The sequence below is a fragment of the Myotis daubentonii genome, chromosome 7 (genome assembly GCF_963259705.1).
Source record: "Myotis daubentonii chromosome 7, mMyoDau2.1, whole genome shotgun sequence".
NCBI classification, from domain to species: Eukaryota; Metazoa; Chordata; class Mammalia; order Chiroptera; family Vespertilionidae; genus Myotis; species Myotis daubentonii.
Window position 1 is genome coordinate 87,559,596 of NC_081846.1, and position 18,875 is coordinate 87,578,470.

The 18,875-nt window shown below is 56.0% G+C and overlaps 1 protein-coding gene across 4 annotated transcripts in view; it reads right to left on the bottom strand.

Moving 5' to 3' along the window:
- Nucleotides 1-7,061, bottom strand: part of TFCP2L1 (transcription factor CP2 like 1) — a 70,619-nt gene extending 63,558 nt beyond the window's left edge. For all 4 annotated transcript variants that reach the window (XM_059704712.1, XM_059704711.1, XM_059704713.1 and 1 more), the window contains exons 1-2: nucleotides 6,914-7,061; nucleotides 3,145-3,296 (exon numbers count right to left, since the gene is read on the bottom strand). In XM_059704712.1, the coding sequence (XP_059560695.1) occupies nucleotides 3,145-3,296; nucleotides 6,914-6,975 (214 nt within the window). In that variant the 5' untranslated portion in view covers nucleotides 6,976-7,061. The remainder of the gene's footprint in view (nucleotides 1-3,144; nucleotides 3,297-6,913) is intronic.
- Nucleotides 7,062-18,875: the final 11,814 nt, after the last annotated feature.

Genomic DNA, 18,875 nt, shown 5'->3' on the forward strand with positions numbered 1-18,875 from the left:
CTACAGCTCCCCGCAACCAGCCACCCCCAGAAACCGCTGTGTCCCCTGCCCCTACAGCTCCCCGGCAACCAGCCACCCCCAGAAACCACTGTGTCCCCTGCCCCTACAGCTCCCCGGCAACCAGCCACCCCCAGAAACCACTGTGTCCCCTGCCCCTACAGCTCCCCGGCAACCAGCCACCCCCAGAAACCGCTGTGTCCCCTGCCCCTGCAGCTCCCCGCAACCAGCCACCCCCAGAAACCGCTGTGTCCCCTGCCCCTGCAGCTCCCCGCAACCGGCCACCCCCAGAAACCGCTGTGTCCCCTGCCCCTGCAGCTCCCCGCAACCGGCCACCCCCAGAAACCGCTGTGTCCCCTGCCCCTGCAGCTCCCCGCAACCAGCCACCCCCAGAAACCGCTGTGTCCCCTGCCCCTACAGCTCCCCGCAACCAGCCACCCCCAGAAACCGCTGTGTCCCCTGCCCCTACAGCTCCCCGCAACCAGCCACCCCCAGAAACCGCTGTGTCCCCTGCCCCTACAGCTCCCCGCAACCAGCCACCCCCAGAAACCGCTGTGTCCCCTGCCCCTACAGCTCCCCGCAACCAGCCACCCCCAGAAACCGCTGTGTCCCCTGCCCCTACAGCTCCCCGCAACCAGCCACCCCCAGAAACCGCTGTGTCCCCTGCCCCTACAGCTCCCCGGCAACCAGCCACCCCCAGAAACCACTGTGTCCCCTGCCCCTACAGCTCCCCGGCAACCAGCCACCCCCAGAAACCGCTGTGTCCCCTGCCCCTGCAGCTCCCCGGCAACCAGCCACCCCCAGAAACCGCTGTGTCCCCTGCCCCTGCAGCTCCCCGCAACCAGCCACCCCCAGAAACCGCTGTGTCCCCTGCCCCTGCAGCTCCCCGCAACCAGCCACCCCCAGAAACCGCTGTGTCCCCTGCCCCTGCAGCTCCCCGCAACCAGCCACCCCCAGAAACCGCTGTGTCCCCTGCCCCTACAGCTCCCCGCAACCAGCCACCCCCAGAAACCGCTGTGTCCCCTGCCCCTACAGCTCCCCGCAACCAGCCACCCCCAGAAACCGCTGTGTCCCCTGCCCCTACAGCTCCCCGCAACCAGCCACCCCCAGAAACCGCTGTGTCCCCTGCCCCTACAGCTCCCCGGCAACCAGCCACCCCCAGAAACCGCTGTGTCCCCTGCCCCTACAGCTCCCCGCAACCAGCCACCCCCAGAAACCGCTGTGTCCCCTGCCCCTGCAGCTCCCCGGCAACCAGCCACCCCCAGAAACCGCTGTGTCCCCTGCCCCTACAGCTCCCCGCAACCAGCCACCCCCAGAAACCGCTGTGTCCCCTGCCCCTACAGCTCCCCGGCAACCAGCCACCCCCAGAAACCACTGTGTCCCCTGCCCCTACAGCTCCCCGGCAACCAGCCACCCCCAGAAACCGCTGTGTCCCCTGCCCCTGCAGCTCCCCGCAACCAGCCACCCCCAGAAACCGCTGTGTCCCCTGCCCCTGCAGCTCCCCGCAACCGGCCACCCCCAGAAACCGCTGTGTCCCCTGCCCCTGCAGCTCCCCGCAACCAGCCACCCCCAGAAACCGCTGTGTCCCCTGCCCCTACAGCTCCCCGCAACCAGCCACCCCCAGAAACCGCTGTGTCCCCTGCCCCTACAGCTCCCCGCAACCAGCCACCCCCAGAAACCGCTGTGTCCCCTGCCCCTACAGCTCCCCGCAACCAGCCACCCCCAGAAACCGCTGTGTCCCCTGCCCCTACAGCTCCCCGCAACCAGCCACCCCCAGAAACCGCTGTGTCCCCTGCCCCTACAGCTCCCCGCAACCAGCCACCCCCAGAAACCGCTGTGTCCCCTGCCCCTACAGCTCCCCGGCAACCAGCCACCCCCAGAAACCACTGTGTCCCCTGCCCCTACAGCTCCCCGGCAACCAGCCACCCCCAGAAACCGCTGTGTCCCCTGCCCCTGCAGCTCCCCGGCAACCAGCCACCCCCAGAAACCGCTGTGTCCCCTGCCCCTGCAGCTCCCCGCAACCAGCCACCCCCAGAAACCGCTGTGTCCCCTGCCCCTGCAGCTCCCCGCAACCAGCCACCCCCAGAAACCGCTGTGTCCCCTGCCCCTGCAGCTCCCCGCAACCGGCCACCCCCAGAAACCGCTGTGTCCCCTGCCCCTGCAGCTCCCCGCAACCAGCCACCCCCAGAAACCGCTGTGTCCCCTGCCCCTACAGCTCCCCGCAACCAGCCACCCCCAGAAACCACTGTGTCCCCGCCCCTACAGCTCCCCCGCAAACCAGTGCCACCCCCCAGAAACCACTGTGTCCCCTGCCCCTCTGCTCTACCCATGCAAAACTGAGGGGCAATTAACCTACTTAGGTGACCCCGGAAGGATGCAGTAAACACACACATACAATCACAGAGAAACCACAACAATGCCACCGTCAGAACACTGATCCATGCGTCCTGATAAAGGGAGCCAGACATCACAGAGAAGCCACTGTCATCTCAGGCGCTCACACACCTTCATTCCTTTAAACGTCACAAAATTAAACTTCCCGTTCACACATGGAAACACGGAGGCTCGGAGAAAAAGAAAAGGCAGCTCTAAGTCACAGAGTAGGAAATGCGGACCTTGGAATTGGAACTTCAGGGGCCATGCCATTTCCCTCAGGACGCGGGAGACGTCCTGATCCTGTCGCCACAGAGGACTCCTGTCTGGCCCTGTGGGATCAGCCCCACGCTGCGTTAGGACAGGGCCAGCCTTCCCGCCGCTGCAGCTCTGGACCCACGACAGAGACAGTCTACCCAACAGCTTAATCTCGGTCCAGGAAAGGACATCAGCCGGGTTCACAGTAACCAGTAATTATAACAATGGCTGCAATCACTAAGCATCTGCCCCGTGGAAGGCCTGCCCTAGGAATGTTACCCATATTCTGGCCTGAGTAACAACAGAGTTGATGTGTCCATTTTTCAGATGAAAACACAGAGGCTCCACAAAGTCTCACAGCAGGAAATGGAATCAATCAGATACCACAGCCTCCTTCCTAACCTCCACCTCTCCTGCTGTGACAAGATAATGAAACCCAAATCGGTGGTTTCGGTCAACGCCCCCTCCTCTGGGCAGTCTGCCCAGCCCCCGGGCGGCCCAGGGCTCCACCACTACCTTGGTTGAGGTAGGTCAGCGTCTCTTCATGCAGCTTCACGGCTGGGGACGTGGCAGCACACAGCACGTACTGCAGGGGTGGCAGGCGGGCCTCGTTCTCGGGGGACAGCTGGGGCTCCTCCTGCTTGAAGATGGGCAGCGCGAGCACATCACTGCAACACACAGAGGGAGGCGTCAGGAGCAACGCCGGCCGCCTGGGAGAAGCGGACGCAGACCGCGTCCCCAAGGGCAGCCCAGCAAAGCACAGGGCCGACAGCTGGGTCAGCCTCCCAGGCCTCACAGCGCAAATACTTTCTGAAAGAGCAAACCAACCTGACATGACTCTACTTTCTCTCAATGACCCGCAGGAGATCTATTCAATCAAATCATTAACGAGGAAAAAAATGCAAAGTCATCTAATGCTGCAGATTACAGAACTCTCTGTGACATGGGACTCCCAGCAATGGAGTGAACCTTCGATGCCATTTGGTTTCCACCCACAAGAAAGACATCACAAAGTCTTGCTTTTAGAATACAACTCTGGACAAATATTTTAATGGCTTAAATAGACTATTCTATTTATTGGCCACTTCTCAGAGTAATACAGCCCTGTCCTTGGGGCTCTGACAATACAGAAACTGCTGAGACATCCCGCCGCCACCCTTTAAAAATAAAAAGGACCGCTGGCCCATAACTCCTATGTTAACGGTCATGCTAGTATCTCCTAAATGCAAAACAAGAGGGAAGGACCTTGATTTCAATTCGGTTTTCTTATCCAAACGGGAAATGGGAAGATGCTCAACGATTCTTTTCCTCCACTTCTGAACCCAAATCCTCGCCATATCCCCCCAAAAATCAGCCCCACATCAGCGTATGCCTGGAGAACCTATTACTGGATGTATTTTTAAATGCCCTTGCAAATTGGAAAGAAATCCTTGAGAACATGAGTGACCTGTGGGCAGACCTGTTTAAGGCCTCCACATTATGAGCAGCACAGGAACAGGTGCCAGAGAAGTGCCACTGCCCTTATCTTGATAACGCGCCCCCCTCCCCCCCGTGTGCAGGGCTCTGAATCAGATTCCCTGGGCCCGCTGCGCTGTATAAACAGCAGTCACTGGTACACTCTGTTCCTCATACAGCACAATAAACGCATGTCTCTAAAACACAACCCAGCACACACCCAACAATGTCTAACAATTCTCAGAAGGCAAGTCAGGCTTGGAGCACCTGGAGCGCGGCCCGCGGTCCGCACCCTCCGCTCCAGGCGGCGGCCCCAGTGGTGTCTAGGAACAGAGGAAGAGCCCAGGCCTGCTCACCTGGGGATCGCATAATAATTTCATGTTCGCCCAAACCATGGAGGCTAATAATCCACGGGCCGCTGCCTTTAAACACAAAAAGGGGGCGGGGGGGGGGGCAGGGGTAAGAACCATCTCTCAACAGTAACTCGTTTCAAGCCTGGCATCCTTATTTGCCAAGGAATAAAGTCACGGGAACACCAAACAGAAAAGGCAAAGGGGACAAGGCCACTGCCTGGTAAAGTCAAACCACTTGTCGTCTGCAGGGAGGGGGGAGACAGCCAAACATAAAACAGGAAAGCCCGGGAAAAAGGCAAGACCCTCACTCCAGAGTTGGGAGGACGAGGGAATACTCACGACCCCTCACCTTGGCTTTCATTGAGGTCAATTTCTACCAGGTGAAAACGCCAGCTTCCAAAAGTGAAATTTTTAAAAAAGGGCAGGGCCCCAGCCCATTTGGCTCAGTGCATAGCGTGTCAGCCATCTGACTGAAGGGTCCCAGGTTTGATTCCGATCAAGGGCACATACCTTGGTTGCAGGCTCGATCCCTGGCCTGGGTCGGGGCATGTGCGGGAGGCAACCTCTCGGTGTATCTCTCTCACATCGATGTTTCTCGTTCTCTTCCCCAGCCTTCCACTCTCTTAAAAAACCAATGGAAAAATATCCTTGGGTGAGGATTAACAAAAAAAATTTAAAATGGCATGGATATGGTTGGTGTGCTCAGTGATCAGAGTGTCAGCCCGTGCACTGAAGGGTCATGGGTTCAATTCCCTGACCACCCTAGGGGCACATGCAGGAGGCAACCAATCGGTGTCTCTCCCACATCCATGTTTCTCTCTCTCCCTCCCTCTCTTCCTTCCATTCTCTCTAAAAATCAATAGAAAAAAAAAAATCCTCAGGATTAACAAAAAAAAAAAAAACTTTAAAGGGGGCATGGACCAAATGCTTCTTTATCCATGGACCCAAAATGACCCCAGAAATCAATATGGCTTTATAGCTCCTTTTACCCCAATCCCCCCATCCCCAATACCAAAATCCTAAAAGGTACCTCAGGTACCCCAAAGACAAATTTCCATCTCAGTAGCAGAGGCACCTCCCATGCACAGGGAATTATTCCGTAATGGGATGACATTTTAGGTATCCGGGAAGATTTTAAAACATTCACCCTCCATTCAAGGTCACCTTCAAAATCATTTTTAAGGTATGGCACATGCTTAACGGCCACAAACTAAAACTCGGGCAAAACTATGCCTAAAGCTGCGTCATGCAGTAATTAAAAAATGCTGTAACATTTTGTAAGTGAATGGGCGCTTACTCTTCGCCAGGGATGAACATCCCCGGGGCTGCACAAGTCCCCCAGAGCGGCTTCTCTGGTGACACCACAAGGTTGCGGACAGAGCCGTCGGTCCTTCATTAAGACCCCAGACTCATGCCATCTCCCATTACTCTGGCCATGAGTAAAACCAGCAGACATCAACTCAGCCAGTCCTTCGCCTTCTAGAAGGGGTGTCTACAAGGAGGGCTATTGGACCAATGTCTGTCCGAAACAGATTCACAAATAAATCTGCATGGAAACTTTGAGGGGGAAAACAGAAAGAAAAAGACCCTCCGGGTGGCTCTCACTGTGGGGCCTCACTGCTCAGGTTCTCTGCTCCCGCACCAAGTCCCGTTTGGGTTTAAACCCGGTACTTTCATAAGCTGTGACTAGGATGGAAACAAGACTGGCTAAAGCTGGTTCGGGCAAGCTCGGAAAATGAAATGCGCACAACGGTGGTCAACAGTCCTCCCGGGAGGGACGCCAACGGGGTCCCACTGCCTGGGGGCAGAGGGGAACTCCGCACACAGGCAGGACTGACTTCCCTCTGAAGAGCACACGTCAAAGAAGGAAGATGCCCTCAAGGCCAGAGACGGGCGGGCCTCGGGCGAACGCGCGCAAGGCCACCTGCAGCGAGGGGGCCACCGGCCCGCCCGAGACCCCGCCCGAGACCCCGCCCGCGAGGCTCAGGTGCAGGGCGGCGCGCGCCGCTCACTCACTCGCCCCTCGGCCGGACCAAGGACGCTGGAGGGGGCCCGGGGGGCCGGGAGGCTGGAGAGGGGGCTGGGGGGCCGGGGGGCCAAGAGGCAGTAGAGGGGTTCGGGAGGAGAGAGGGCTGGGAGGACAGGGGCGAAGAGCAGACTAGACTCCCCGGGGCGGGCAGCCCCCCGACGCCAGGGGAAGGAGCCGGGGGCAGGCGCACGGAGGTGGCTGAGGCCGGCAGGTGCGCGCCCCACGCCTGGGGTCGTTAGGGGCGGCGCCCTCCCGGGCACCAGGCACCAGGCTCTGCCGGCCGGGCCCCCGACACCGCGCGCCCGTCCCGCCGGCGTCCGTGCGTCCCGACGCAGGCTGGGCGCTGCTGTCTCAAGTCCGCCAAGGGCGGAGAGCGGGAATCGGAGCGCGGCGGGGGGAACCCGTGCCCGGAGCTCCCCGCCCCCCGCCCCGCCGCCGCGGGCCTCACCGCAGGTAGCCGCCGGAGCCGTGCTGGTTGTAGTGCTCGGGCTGCGTGTGCCAGAACAGCATGGCTGGAGCCCGACGCCGCCGCGCCTCCCGCTCGGTCACCTGAACGCGCTCCGGGCGCAGCGCCGGCCCTGCCCTCGCCTTTATGGACGGCCCGGGGGGCGGGGCTGCGCCGACCCGCCCGGGCCCCGCCCCGCACCTGCAGGTCCGCGCCCGCGCGCCCTTCCCCGGAGCGAAGGTGCGGGCGGACGGACGGACGCGGGACTGGAGTGGGTGGCGCGTCACCCCAACCGGAGCCCCGATGGCCGCCCGCACCTCCTCCGCGCTCAGCGCAGGGCCCGGAGCGGCCCCGCGGGGGAAGAGAGGCCGCTCTGAGCACGAAGTCAGGGCCGAGATCCAGGCACCCTCCGCGCCCTGTGTATTCAGCACTTTACACTCTGAGCTCGCGGTGTTTTCCTTTTAGTTGGGTGTTGATCTCCTCCTAGAATGTGAGCTCCACGAGGAAGGCGTGGACTCACTCGCCCTGTTAGCTCCGCTGCCTAGAAAGGTGCTTTGGGACATGGTAAGTGCTCATGGGTATGCGTTGAATAAGTGTGAGAAAAGGGATGGTCCAGTGAGTCATCAGTCACCGGGAGGAGGTGGCATTGAGCTGAGGACGCATCTCTAGGAGCATCTGGAGGGAAAGAGGTTCCAGGCAGAGGCAACAGCGATCAATCGCCAAGGCCCCAGAACAGACCCCTGAGCATGGCTGGGCTGGGTGACCAGAGCGAGAGAGAGGGGGCTGAGGTGGGAGAGGCAGGCAGGACGGGCCCTAGGGGGCCCAGCAGAACCTGCCAGGAGCTGGCGTTATGTTCCCGGTGTCTTAAGCAGAGGAGCTGCATATCTGATGTGCCTTTGGGAAAGATCAATCTGGAAGGAGTGTGGACAGTGAGTCGTAATGGGGGTCAGTTAGGAGGGAGTGGAGGTCAAACAGCCATAACACCAAGTTCTGTCCCTGCGTGTGAATCAAAGGAAATGAAGTCGCATGGAGACCTGGGCCCAGAATCCCCCGCTCCCCTCTCTGTTCTCTCAGCTCCCCTCCCTCCAGCCACAGCTGCAAGACACTTACCCTGAGTAGCTCCAAGGACTACTACCGGCCCCTGCTCTTCTGCCCCATGAGGACAATGAAAGTGTGCAGCTCAGTTCCCCGTCAAGGAGGGACTTGTTGCACTCGCCACAGGGAGCACTACTCAGCCAGCCCTCCGCCCCCAGCGCTGCTGGGACTGCCTCTGCTCCGGGAGCCACTATCAAGGCCCGAGTACTAGGAGTCTGACCCTGCCTGGCTGGCCGGCGTGGCTGGGAGGTTGAGTGTCTACCTATGAACCAGGAGGTCACAGTTTGATCCCCAGTCAGAGCATTTGTCCAGTTGCTGCTCCATCCCCAGTGTGGGCGTGCAGGAAGCAGCTGATCAGTGATTCTTTATCATCATTGATGCTTACATCTCTTTCCCTCTTCCTTCCTCTCTGAAACCAATAAAAACATATTATGTTTTTAAAAAAAGCGTCCGGCCCTCTCAGCAGATAGGCTGCTTTAGCCCAGGACTCCTCATGCACCTGCTGAAATTGCTGGAGGGTGGCGTTCCCTCCGTCTGATCCGCCCCTGTTTTCCTCTCGTCCCCTGCACAGGTGTTAATCTCAGGGGAACTTCCTAATGAGCATCCTGAACACTAATCTTCGTCTCAGGGTCCGTGCCAAGCACCGCATGTAGACGGGAGGCACTCTGGGATGGTGGATTCTCGCCTCAGCAGAGTAGTAGCTGCATCAGGGAGGGAGCTGGAGAGTAAGGTTTCCTTCCAAGCAGTGGTCAGGGTGGGGCTCTTAGTGAGGCTGCCTGAGGGATGGGCTCGGCTCCCGGGGTCTCCCCACATAGGGGTCACCGCGGAAGCCCTTGAGGACCAAAATCCAGGAGCACTTCCTCCGGTGCTTTCATCTGTGCACACCCTTCCTCTTCTGCCTCTGGCTGACGAGAATCCCATCCCAACACAGACTGGATGTGGCTGGAGCAGTGCACGTCTATTTCGGGACTTGGAGGACACTCTCCGTGGGGAGAAGAGAAGGGGCTCATTTTCCTCTTGGTGCTGCCTGTGCTCTTGCCTCCGGCCATGATCTTTGTTGCTGGGACTCGAGATGAAAAATGAAGACAGTTGCTGATTCTTCAGGTTTTGAGCCCAATGTTTTCTGCATCCCTTTGCCCAATCCCGTGGCCTTTCTTCCCCTCTGCACCCTCCGTCTGGTGGCACTGAGGCACTGGAGGTGGGAGGCAGTCTGGACCCCTTCCTGCCTGCATGCCACCCTCCCACTCTCCCCTGGTCCTCATCCTCCCGAGCCCCCAGCTCTAGGCACAGAGCGGAGAGGGTGGTTTGGGTGGGTGAACGGGAGCCTAAGGACCGCCCAAGTGGGGAAGGGGTCTCAGAAGGAAAAGCATGCACGCATATGTTTATCGCAGTATCCTATCTAATAGAAGAGAAACATGGTAATTAGCGTACATCCGCTACCCTTCCCATTGGCTAATCAGCAAGATATGCAAATTAACTGCCAGCCAAGATGGCGGCCGGCAGCCAGGCAGCTTGAAACTAACATGAGGCTTGCTTGCTTCAGTGATGGAGGAAACCAACGTTCCCCGCCTGCCTTGCTGGCCTCTGAGCTTGCAGTTTGAAACATTGTTACAACTATAGAAGCTAAACAAAACCCCAGAAACCTGCTTTCAGCGAGCCAAGATCTCAGAGCTGGAGTTATACATTGTTTCGATTATAGAACCCAAACAAACCAGATACCTGCTTTTAGCAGCAGAGGCCTCAGAGCTGGAGCCAGAGCTAAAGTTGGCCAAGAATAAAAAATGAAAAAGAAAAAAAGGAGCAGTTGGGAGCTTCAGTCACCCGCCAGCCTGAAAACAGCCCTCAGCCCCTCACCCAGACTGGCCAGGCACCCCAGTGGGGACTCCCACCCTGATCCAGGACACCCTTCAGGGCAAACCAGCCAACCCCCACCCATGCACCAGGCCTCTATCCTATATAGTAAAAGGGTAATATGCCTCCCGGCACCAGGATTACTGTGACAGGGGGAAGTGCCCAAACCCCCTGATCGCCCTGCGGCTCTGTGTGTGACAGGGGGCGTGGCCACAACCTCCCTATGCGCCCTGCTCTGTTTGTGACAGGGGAAGGCGCCCCAACCCCCTGATCAGCCCTGCTCTGTGCCTGATAGGAGGAAGCTCCCCAACCCCCTGATCGTCCTGTGGCTCTGTGTGTGACAGGGTGCAGCGCCCCAACCCCCCTGATGGGCCCTGCTCTGTCAGTGACAGGGGGCAGCGCCCCAACCCCTGATTGGCCCTGCTCTGTGCATGACAGGGGGTGGCGCCGCAACCTCCCCATCGACCCTGCCTTGAGTGTGACAAAGGGCGGTGCCCCAACCCCCCAATCAGCCCTATCCTGAGTGTGACTGAGGGTGGCATCGCAACCTCCCAATCCGCCCTGCTCTGTGCATGACAGGGGGCGGCACCCCAACTCCCCAATTGGCCCTGCTCTGAGCTGGACCAGGGGCTGCACCTAGGGATTGGGCCTGCCCTCTGCCAGCAGGTCGTTATCTCCTGAGGGGGTCCCAGACTGCGAGAGGGCACAGGCCGGGCTGAGGGCCCCCCTCCCCCACTCTAGTGCACAAATTTTTGTGCACCAGGCCTCTAGTTGTCCATAATTGTGAAAACTAGAGGCAAACTGAATGTCCATCAGCAGTAGGCTAGATCCTCAGCTGTGGTCTGGCCACACAATGGAACCCTCTACAAGCATGAAACTGATTAGAGCTACTTGGCTGAACTCACAGACAAGGCTGAGCAAAGAAAAGCAACCTGCTGGTTGCACACTGTGCGATACTGCTTTATGCTAAGGTTAGAACACGCGAAACAACACTAAGTATTGTCCAGGGTGCTTGCCCGTGTGGCTAGGAGGTGACACACACAACGGCTTCCCTCTGGGAGGAGCTCGACGTCCTTCCCTGTGTGATCTATTCAGATTAATTATCTCTTAGGTGGGACAGCAGGGACGCGAACAGCCATTGCAACACCTTTTTACATATTTAGGCCATCTGAAATATTCATTAATAGGTGGATTTCTGAGTCTCTGCACAGGCTGGAGGCCTTGCAGCCCTGCGTGCGGCCTGGGAGAGGAGAGAGGGCCCTGGCTGCCCTGCTCCAGCAGCAAGTACAACAGCCTTTGCCTGGAGAGGGTGAGGCCCCTTCTGAAAAGGCAGGTGTGGATGCTCCCAGAAGGTAGCAAGCAGCTCGCATCTACCCAGATACCATGTCCCTTCCCGGGACAGGCTGTGCCCTGTTCCCCGGTGTCCACTGCCCAGGGCCCACCCATGAGGATGGACTGTTGGTTGGAGGTAAGTGGAAAGAGGGTGGAGGGCCTCAACAATGTCTAATCCTGAAAAGCCGTCTGTTTTCCTCACTCGGATTCCCTGAAGGGGAAGGAACTTAATCCCAGCTGTTATTTTTGGAATACCTGCTCCGGCTGGGCACCCACAGTAGCCCTGGGAGGCGGGGCTTGAATGCCCATTTGCTGGTGGGGAAGCTGAGGTTCAACAGAGGAAGCCAGCTGCTGAAATGGGCAAGGCCACAGAGGGAAGGAAGAGGGCCGGGAGGGGGGAAGAGGTACCTGCCTGTCCACCGTCCCCAGAGGAATGCCCCCCCGCCCCAGCCCCTGGCACTTTCCCCTGCCCCCCCCCCCCCAGCAGATGCCTCTTTGGGACTCAGGCAGGAATTCCCTCCTGGGAGGAGCCTCCTGTTGCGCAGACCCAGATGGAGTGATGGGGTGACGAAGGGTGGTTTCCAAAGCAGCGCATGCCGCGTTCTGGGCCAAGGCAGAGGCAGGGCCAGCCCTCACTGCTGTGCAGGCTGCCAGGCAGGGCAATGGGACGGATCCAGTACCGAGGAGGGAGCCTCCGAGACCAGGTCTCAGGCCTGCCAGGCCCTCTTCACAGCACCTCAGCCGCTGACTCCCGTGGGGCGGGGCGGCAGGGCCTCGGGCAGGGGAAGAAGGAAGCTCCCGCCAGCTGAGCGTGGGCCCTGACTTAACTAGTGCATCCCCTGGCCCCCACATCCTGCCAGCTCACTGTGGTAACCCAGGTAGCCAGGGAGGGAAACTGAGGCTCCAAGGCTGGAGTGCCTTGCCCAAGGCAGCGTGGCTAAGATTCAAGATTTGAACCGAGGCCATCTGACTCATGACTCCAAGCTCAGTCCTGGGCGCAGCTGCTCCACCCCCGCCTCGGCCTGGCCTGGGCCATGCACAGACAGCTGTGGAGCTGGGGTCGGAGGCCCCAGTGGGAGGACAGGATCTTCCCCGCACCTGCGCCCCCACCAGCTCTGTAATCTCCCAGGCAGCGTCCTGTCCTCTCCACAATGCGGCCCCTGCGCCTGTCACGGGCTCACAGAGGCTACTTGGGAGCTGCTCATGAACTGACTGACGTGGCTGACGTGAAACACTGTGGCAGAGGCTCCCAATCGCAAGAACACTAGTACAGTCTATTACGTGATGTTTTAAAATGCATTTTTATTGAATTTATGGGAGTGACGTTGGTTTATAAAAGGGTATAGATTTCAGGTGTACATTCCTACAATACATCATCTGTGTAGTGGATAGTGTGTTCACCACCCCAAGTCAAGTTTCCCTCCATCACCATTTATCCCTTTACCCTCTTCTATCTCCCCCCACCCTCCTTACGTAATTAACCTTCTCTGGGAATAGCATAGAGACACACACAAAATTAAAAGGAGTCTTTCTCCAAAAATACCTCAGCCGCCTCTTTCTCCCCTCATCTGACTCTTCCGAGTTCAGAACTTCCCCTGGGCTCTTCCTGAGCTGGGTGGTACCCACAAGGAGGCTGTGAGACACACTAAGGGCGCTAGAACTATCCAGAGATCTTGGAGCTGATAACCCAGGCGGGCTTCCTGGGGGAGGAGGATAGGGGTAATTTGACCTGAGCCCAGAGGGAGGGAGGATTTCTTTATATGAAAGAGAAAAGAAGGAGTTGGCCCAGCATGAGGAACAGCATACACAAAGGTGCAGAGGGAGGGAAATGGGAGATCTTCCTAGGATACAATAGTGGGGCAGCAGGCAGCCAGGGAGCCCTGACTTCTGGGGAGTGGATTGGTGGGGAGTGGGCTGACACCTCTTGTTGCGATGTGCGATGGCATTGATTGAGGGTGCTCTTGGGCCCAGCAGCTGTCTGGGAGTGAGGAAGGGAGTGCACAGAAGGGCAGGTTAGGCTGTGAGACCTCAGTGAATCCTCTGGGAGCTCTGGGGCCAGATGGCCCTTAGAATTGTCCAGAATTTGGGCAAGGGAGTCAGGCCTTTATATACCCACACCCACCAGCGATGGTCAGAGGAAGGTTGCCCCTGGAGAAGAGTGGGGAGGGCACATGACCGAGCGACTCAGCTGAGGGGCGCGTCCTGCAGAGGGACCCAGTCGGTGGTGTCACCTGGCAACGCACCCTGCAGCAGGGGCTTTGACTCGGGAGGGGACACCTGGTCCGGGCATGACAGCACCCACCATGCTCTTGGAGCTGAGTCTCCATTTGTGAAATGAAGACCCCTGCTCTTGGAGCTGTTGGGGACTATGGGAGACAATGCATGGGGTGCAGAGCACGCTGCCCCTTCTCCAAAGCTCTCCAGATTCTCAGCGGCATGTCATCAGTCTGATTTTTAATTACTTCTCAAATGTCCAAAACTGTGGTGATCAAAAACCCCAGTTACGCTCTGCTGCAAGTAAAAGAACCCCCCAATAAAGTGTCTTAAGTGAGGTAGAGGTTTACTTCCCTCTTAAGTTCTAAGTCTATGGCTCACGCCACCCAACACAGCACCCAGGTGCCACGTGTGGCCACCGAGCACTGAAATATGGCTGGTCTTAATCAAGATGTGTTAGAAGTGCAAAATACACCCTGATTTCAAAGCTCTTGTCTGAAAACAATAAAATTAGACTGTCAATAATGCTTATACTGACCCATTGATAAATGATATGTTCAATACATTGAGTTAAATATCCTATGTATATTATTGAAATTAATTTCACCTGGTTATTTTACCTTTTAAAATGTGACTACTAAAAAAATTCAAATTTAAACATGCGGCTCGCATCCGTAATGTGTTCCTATTGGTCAGAATTGGTCTAGACACTAGAGTAGGGGTGGGCAAACTTTTTGACTCGAGGGCCACAATGGGTTCTTAAACTGGACCGGAGGGCCGGAACAAAAGCATGGATGGAGTGTTTGTGTGAACTAATATAAATTCAAAGTAAACATCATTACATAAAAGGGTACGGTCTTTTTTTTTTTTTTTAGTTTTATTCATTTCAAATGGGCCGGATATGGCCCGCGGGCCGTAGTTTGCCCACGGCTGCACTAGAGCATGATTCTCAAGCAGAGGTGACTTTGCCCCCAGAGGACACGGGGCACATGGCATTCTCCAGAAATATTTTTGGTGTCACAACTTGCAGGGTCAGGGGCTGCTGGCATCTAGCGGCACAGGACAACCCCACCACAAAGAATTCCCCAGCACAGAATGTTACTAGGGCTTAGGCCGAGCAGGTCTAATTTAATTCTTCCCTGGTATCCTACAGCATGAGCAGCCCAACTTCTCACATCTTGTGTCTTTGCCAGGCGTCCCTTCCATGTGCAATGTCGCAGCATGTATTAAGAACCGTATGCCATATATGCCAGGTCCCTTGAAACAGCAAGGATGGACCGGCTCCCGGCATCCAGGGGTCCCCAAAGGTGTGGACGGAGTCGGTGAAGAAGGAATGACACAGGGACTTCTCCAGCCAGGTTTGGTCACCAGGTTCTAGTCAGGTTCTCTTGTCAATTTCTGTAGTCAGGTTCAGTCTAGGATCTTTTGCCATGTTCTCTCGCTAGGTTCTGTCTCTAGGTTCTGAGGCCAGTTTCTGTCCAAGATCTTTTGCCATGTTCTCTCCAGCGAAGTTCTTCTGTCTCTAGAGAACGTTCTGTGTAGGTTCTGTGCCTAGGTTCTGGGTAGGTTCTGTGTTCTGAGTTCTGTGTTGTTACATCTGTATTTATACCAGTTGATTCCAATCCTATCAATCTCTATTCCAAAGGTTAGGGCGTTTCTTATCTCCATTCCAGGGAGTAAAGATTATGTAGCTTAAGCATGATTGTTCGTAGTTAAAGTGATTAATTACCCGCCTGGCACTTAGTTAAGGGGTTTTATTCCCTCCCTAACTTCAGGGGAAAATCCCTACCTGGGTAAACAACCTTTCTCAGAGACCTTGGTTAAAACACATAGCGCCAAGAAGGTGAGCAAACATATTAAGAACAGTATGCCATATATGCCAGGTCCCTTGAAACAGCAAGGATGGACCGGCTCCCAGCAGCAGCACAGTCTGAAACGGCTGCTGGAGCTGCAGCCATTATGGCAGCATTCTAGCCGGCCACCAAGGAGGGGAGCCCAGGGCACACTTTCTCTCTTCAAGGAAGAGTACCCGCTGCTTCTGTCCACTTTCCATTGATTGGCACCTGGTCACCTGGTCTCACCTTAATGTACGGGAAGCTGGGAAATGTAGTCCTTCCTGCAGTGGCACTTGCCCAGCTACAGAGAAATATGGGAGAGTGAGGGGGGACTAGTATCTTGCCAAGGGCACCGGCAAGAAATATTATCCCATGTTACAGATGAAGAAACAGGTACGTGGGTGGGGGGACTTGCCAAGACGCAGAGGAAAGGGCAGACTCGGGTGAGCGGAGGCCTCCTGACTGCCAGGGCCTCGTCATCGCCCTGCTACCCTGCAGGCACGGCTAAGTCACACTTTTGTTCTTTGAACCCCACCGGCCAGTGGTCCGTGTTGGTCACCTCCCTCACCACAAGGCAGTTTCTCCGTCCACAGCGTCACTTGCTCTCTCCAGGAAAGACCCGGGCTTCTCAGGGTTGTTCCTTCAGGCTCACAGAAGCCTGGAGCCCACGTACTAACATCGAACTGTCTCGGTTTCTTAGCTTTGACCAATGCACACGGCACCCTCAGCTGTTGTCAAGGGAGGAGACTGGGGAAGAGGATAGGGCGGCTCAGTGCTATACTGGCAACTTTTCTGTGCTACTAAAATTATTCCAAAATGAAAAGACTTTAAAACGTGTTTCTTCAGAATCCAAATAGTCAAATAGATACATTTGGGCACAGGTGGCTGGGGGTTCTTAAAGCAAAGCTCACCTGCATTATTGACATTTATCGTTCACCAAATAGCCCGGACAGAGTGAACGGATTCTGACAAATAACTACTGAATACCAGCTCTCAGCATGTTCCAAGCGATTTTCCTAGCTCGTCTAGTCTCACAGGGGCCATGTAAGACAGCGGATGTGCCCATTTCACAGATAAGGCTGTGGAGGTCCAAGAAAGCCAGAGATCAGGAAACCCTCCCACGGACACATGACTAACGAGTGGAAGAGCTGGGATTTGAACCCCGGTTCCTCCCACTCCAAAAACCCCACTACTGCCCTCTGCCAATTCTCTTCTCTCTCCCTGAGATCTTCCCATCAGTCTTTACAGCAGTCAAATGTCCTCGTTCTGTTGAGAATTGCCTTACTACCCGCTCAGCAGCCACTTTGTCACAGCGCCTTCCCTCCAGGGACCGAACAAGAGTGATACCAGGGCTTCCTCAAGCCTCCGCAGCAAGCCCACATGTAGTGCCTCTTTCCCCGGTAGAGGAGGGGGAGGAGGGGGGCGGGCTGCTACCCCAGAGAAATGAGGGAAAGCAGGGAATGAGATGCAGAGAGTCCCTCCTCAGGGTCACAGCCAAGGTATTTAAGCTTCTGACTCATTGTCCCATTTAACTCTCTCCCTTCCTGGCTCTCGCTCCCACCCAGTTCCATTCCTAGAATGCCAGCTCTCAGCCTTCACCCTTGAAGCAGGATATTGGAAGAATTTTCTTGAAGAATTTGGCCTTGGGGACTCCCCAGTCAAAGAGCCCAGCCAGATCAGCCTGCAGTGACAGTCAGTCAAGCCCCTCCCATACATTCTGAGCTACCAATCAACTGTTTAGCCCCTCTTCATATGAGCAGATAATCATGGATCCAGCCCGTGAGAAAAGGTTCTAACATAAGACACAGAGACCAAAACACCCAAATATGGGCACCTCTCTGGAACTTTCTCTTGGCTGCCATGTCCCCTCTGCCGGTACAGCCCACATCCATGGTGCTTGACCTGGGTGTGAAGGCCTGACTCCCAGGCCCCTGTCTGGGACAACTCTGCAGAGCTGCCCATGGGACTGGCTGAGGCCTTCCTCGACCTGGGGCAAATGGCTTCTCTAAGGGTGACTCCTCATCCCAGCCTTTGATTTGTTAGCTTATTAATTCACTCATTTAACAAGTATTTGTTGAGTTGCATTATGTGTTGGGAACCACACACACGTCCCCATCCTCTCAGAGCTGAAGGTTGGATGCAGGAGGACAAATGCAAGCACGCACACAGCCCATGGTGGGTGAATTGTGAGGAGCCCAGGAGGCAGGGGGTGTGGGAGGCTCCTGAGCCTGCAAAGGCCTGGGAAAGAGCAGGTTCTGCACCCAGCAGTCACTGCCTTGCTCTTGTCTCACTGCCTGCAGGACCCTGGGTTTCCCAGGAAGCCATGCTCCTCTCCTGTTCCTTGGAATCACTCGGGAGTTAGTCCTGGTCCAGTGGGCCGCTCCCTGCCCTGCCCTGTCCTGTGTGTCCTGAGTGTCCTGAGAACTGGCCCAGTGGAACCAGGCACACGCCCTCATGTCCAGGGCCCCCCATTTACCAGCATTTCCACTGCTCCCACCGTGCACCTCCAGTGGTCAGGAGCAGGGAGACACCGCCTCACTGCCCTACCTCACAGCAGACATGCCATGGCCACCCAGAATCCTCACCCCCTTCCACACGCTGTGACAGAGAATATCTCATCAAACCCAACATGCCATTAATTGTAAGATGCGTCATTATTTTTTAAAATTTACTTTTATTGTTGACAGTATTCCAGATGCCTCCCATTTCACCCCTTTGCCCCACTCTACCCAGCTTCTGCCCCACCCAGGCCTTTCCCATGGCATGGCCTGTGTCCATGGGTGATGCATGCGTTCTTTGATTAATCTTTTCCCGCTACCCCACTGAATTCTCCCTTCCCTCTAAGATCTGTCGGTCTGTTCCATGTATCCATGTCTCTGGTTCTATTTTGTTCATCAGTTTATTTTGTTCATTAGATTCCACATATGAGTGAGGTCATGTGATATTTGTCTTTCTCTGACTGACTTATTTCACTTAGCATGATACTCTCCAGGTCCCTGCATGCTGTCTCAAAGGGTAAGGGATCCTCCTCTTTTACAGCTGCAAAGTATTCCATGGTGTAAATGTACCACAGCTTTTGTATTCACTCATCTGCTGATGGGCCCGTGGCCTGTTGCCAGATCTTAGCTGTTATAAGTTGTGCTGCTATGGACATAGGGTGCATATAGCCTTTCTGATTGGTGTTTCCAGTTTCTTGGGATATATTTCTAGAAAAGAGATCACTGGGTCAAATGGCAGTTCCACGTTTAATTTTTGGAGGAAACGCCATACTGTTATCCACAGTGGCTGCACCGGTCTGCATTCCCACCAGCAGTGCACTTGGGTTCCCTTTTCTCCACATCCTTGCCAGCACTTGTTTGTTGACTTGTTGATGGTAGCCATTCTGACAGGTGTGAGGTGATATCTCATTGTGGTTTTAATTTGCATCTCTCTGATGATTAGTGATGTTGAGCATTTTTCCATGTGTTGCTTGGCCATTGTGTGTCCTCTTTGGAGAAGTGTCTATTCAGGTCCTCAGCCCATTTCTTAATTGGATTGTTTGTCTTCCTGGCGTTGAGCTGTATGAGTGCTTTGTCTAGTTTGAACATTAACCCCTTATCAGAAGTATCATTGGTGAATATGCTCTCCCATACAGTGGG